The sequence below is a fragment of the Phalaenopsis equestris genome, unplaced genomic scaffold (assembly GCF_001263595.1).
Source record: "Phalaenopsis equestris unplaced genomic scaffold, ASM126359v1 Scaffold000511, whole genome shotgun sequence".
Classification (NCBI taxonomy): domain Eukaryota; kingdom Viridiplantae; phylum Streptophyta; class Magnoliopsida; order Asparagales; family Orchidaceae; genus Phalaenopsis; species Phalaenopsis equestris.
The window spans coordinates 1,812,176-1,815,922 of NW_018164951.1; the positions used below are offsets into that span (position 1 = coordinate 1,812,176).

Genomic DNA, 3,747 nt, shown 5'->3' on the forward strand with positions numbered 1-3,747 from the left:
AGAGGAGTAGCAGAGAAAGAAATTAGCAATCCGAATCTAAATTTAGATCCCTCGCCGTTGGACCACATGTCCAGTCTCCATAACCAGCTCACCCATCTCTTTGAGGAGCTCAGCGCCAAACGGCATTACTGTCTTCTCAGAGCTCCCCCAAATCCGCAGGCGTTCTAAATTCGGTAACTTTCCCTCCTATTTTCTCCCTTTTTTAGACACTTGTTCCAGTTGATTACTTCGATTTTCCTCAACAATCTCCCCCCATTTTCGCCGCCCGAAAGGTATATTTCTCTCATATTTTTTCCTCTCACGAACCCTAAAACTCCAACCATCACAAATCCCCACGCCAACCCCTGCGACACTTCCATCAACTCTTCCATTTGCTTGAAAAGATGTAAAAAAACACCTTTTTTTATATAAAAAAAAAGAGTTTTTTCTAACAAAAATTTCATTTTTCAAACTTAAAACTGAGAAAGCTGGCTCCTTTTTTTTTTGCAGGCATTCTCCTCGAGAGCAAGAGTTGTTTCCACTGAATCGCCCCAAGCAGGCAGAAACGCTACAGCTATTCGACGAAGGCCCGTCTTCGAAGATTCCTTCGCCACAGGAGGTTGCGCAGGTAACACCGAGATACAAAGGCGTAGTCCTCCAACAAAACGGCCATTGGGGAGCTCAGATTTACGTTCCCCATGGCCGCATATGGCTCGGAACCTTCAAATCCGAAGCGGCTGCAGCCAGAGCTTACGACAGCGCGGCCATCCGACTCCACCGCGGTGAATCCGATCGTAACTTGCCGTTAACAGACATCACTGTTCATGAACCCGATTTTCAGAAACTTTTCAGCACCGAAACCATTCTCAATATGATCAGAGATGGCTCCTATGAATCCAGACTCATCGAGTTCATCCGCACAAACCATGCCTCCAGCTCCAATGGAAGCGGGTCGGATGCACCCACCATGATTGATAACGGTATTACATTTACCGAAATGTTTCAGAAAGAGCTGACTCCAAGTGATGTTGGGAAGCTGAACAGATTGGTGATCCCTAAAAAGCATGCCACGCGTTACTTTCCCCCTGTTACACCCAACTGCGTGGAAGAACATTTGCTTGAGTTTCGAGATCGGATGAATCGGTTATGGGTGTTTCGATACTGTTACTGGAAGAGCAGTCAGAGTTTTGTATTTACCAGGGGTTGGAACAGATTTGTGAAAGAGATGGAGCTTCGTTCAAAGGACACGGTGGTGTTCTATTACTGCACTGAAATGGAAGGGATGAATAAAAAAACCTTTTTTATGATTGATGTCCTTCGTGGTGTTGGGAGAAGCGGGAGTGTGGAGGGTGAGAATCCCATGGAGGATGCAGAAGGGAATGAGAATTCTAACGAGTATGAGGAGGAGGAAGTGAAGTCGGGAAGCTTGATGGATAAGGAGGAGAGTGAAGGGACGCAGGAGATGAAGCTTTTTGGAGTGTGGATCAGGTGAAGGTGAAGTGGAAACAGACTGAATTTTGATGAAGATTCACATGGCCAACATATGTAACATGAAGTGGTATATGCATGCAGCCCCTCTTGGATTACTCTTCAAAAATTTTTTGATTGTTTTTTCTGAACTTTTGTGTGAGGAGAAAAATGGGTTTTTTCTCTTGGAATTACGGCTTCGTTTGAGAAGTCCTTGCACCTCCATTATTTTGCAATGAATGCTTGCAGGATAAAGGTTTTCATTTGCTGAAACAGTTTTCAGTAGATTTTTTTCGAATTTATTTCACAAGAACGATAGTTTTTTATCGTTTTATATCATAAGTGACCTTCTTCAGACGAGGCTTGGGCTATAGCGTACTTATGAATGTATTAAAGTTTTTGGATGATTCATGCAGAGTGCAAGCATGATAGTTGTGTGTTTGCAGATTGTTTTTTGGTTGGTGTGATTCAAATATTTCTTATAAGCTTTTTATTTATTTTGTGGGTGCAGATTTGTTTTAAGTTGTTGTGAGATATGTACTTCCTCGCATAGAAATAAAGCGCAAAAAACACAAGCAAAGACAGATCGTTTACGTGGTTCAATCCAACTGGATCTACGTCCACGAGAAAGAATCAATCAAATAGTTCACTAAGGCAAAAGAAATGAAGAATGCATAGCTTATACATAGAGATGAACCCTCATCTTTTTTCTATGGCCTCCCTCTCAAGCGACCCCTTGATACAAGGTTTCAAGATGCTCTCCTCCTCTCTAGCTCTCTAGCTATTCTCTCATTCTTTGTGGTAGCTTAAAATCTCTTCCCTTGCTCTCCTAAGCCTCACACCCTCTCTATTTATAGAAGTAAGAGAATGATAGGTGTGAGGTAGGTGAGCGGTAGGTGAGATGTGGTAGGTGAGCGGTACCACATTACAAAAGTGTCATTTTACTTTAGTTCAATAATTGGGGGTCAAAATAACAATTCTCCACCTTGACCCTCAATTGAGAAGCTTCGAAGTAAAGATTCCCTCCACCTCGCCCTTGAGGGGCCCTCAGACCTTGCTTGAGTTTGCTAAATCCAAACAGCAAATGGACTTAGCAATCACAGTTCTTCCGATAAGGGAGTACAACCCCTTTTTTCCTGACTCCTTCTATGACTGCACGAGGGCCTTTGGTTACTCTGATGCAGCCATTCTCTGCCTTGAACGAGCACTCGCTTGACTCCAGCGTACCTAAAGAAATCAGATTTATTTTGAGCTCTAGTACGTACCTGACATTTTTCAGTACTCGTTCAACTCCATCAAACATCCTTATCCTGATTGATCCACTTCCAACAACCCTGTGGGCTTTATTGTCTCCCAGTAGAACGAACTCATCATTTTCCTATTGTAGTGTCTGGAACCAATCTTTGTGAGGACACATGTGGAAAGAACACCCTGAGTTGAGGATCCACTCCTTATCCACTCCTTATCCACTCCTTATTGGATTTAGATTCTGTGATCACTAGGGCCTCAACAGAATCGTAGTCATCAGAGGCTACGCTTGCTTCTTCTGATTCTTCTGGCTTTTCTTAGTACTTATTCTTCTTGTCTGGGTAGTTCCTCTTGAAATGATCGTCCTTGTGACAATGATAACACTTAAAAGATCCCCTTGATGACTGATTCCCACCATCCTTACTTGACCTTGATCTGTACTGAGCATTTCTTGAATTTTTCCTGTCCGATCTTCCTCTGACAATAAGACTGTCTCCGCTGACTTTCTTGTCCCTATCATGCTTCCTCTGAAATTCTTTGGCTCTAATTAGAGATTGAACCTCCTCCAGAGTAATAGTCTGCACCCTTCCATAGAGCATCGCATCCTTGAAATGCTCGTAGCTCTTAGGAATAGAGTTTAACAACAACAGTGCCTTGTCCTCATCATACATCTTGACGTCGATGTTCTCGAGGTCGTCGATGATCTTGTTGAACTCGTCGATCTGCTCTGAGACGGATTTGTCTTCATGAATTTTGAAGGAGTATAGGCGCTGCTTCAGAAAGAGTCTATTAGCCAGAGACTTTGTCAGGTAGAGTACCTCAAATTTGGCCCATAGTACTTGAGCCGTTGTCTCCCTTGACACCTCCCTCAGAACTTTGTCGCCCAAGCTCAAGATTATCAAACTATGGGCATTGTCCAGTATGCCGATCTTCTCCTCTCGGTCATGTCTGTCGGGAATGCCACCGACCCTTGTAAGGCTTCTGCAACACCCTGTTGAACCAATAGAGCTCTCATCTTTCTCTCCATAGGCTGAAGTAGTTCTTCCCATTGAA

General features: G+C 43.4%; 1 protein-coding gene across 1 annotated transcript; it reads left to right on the top strand.

Annotated features, from left to right (window-relative positions):
* Positions 1-326: 326 nt before the first annotated feature.
* On the top strand, positions 327-1,858 carry LOC110028459 (AP2/ERF and B3 domain-containing transcription factor At1g51120-like). The gene is made up of 2 exons (XM_020730314.1): positions 327-385; positions 490-1,858. Coding segments are annotated over exons 1-2 (984 nt in total). The 5' UTR covers positions 327-383; the 3' UTR covers positions 1,472-1,858.
* The last annotated feature ends 1,889 nt before the right edge of the window (positions 1,859-3,747 follow it).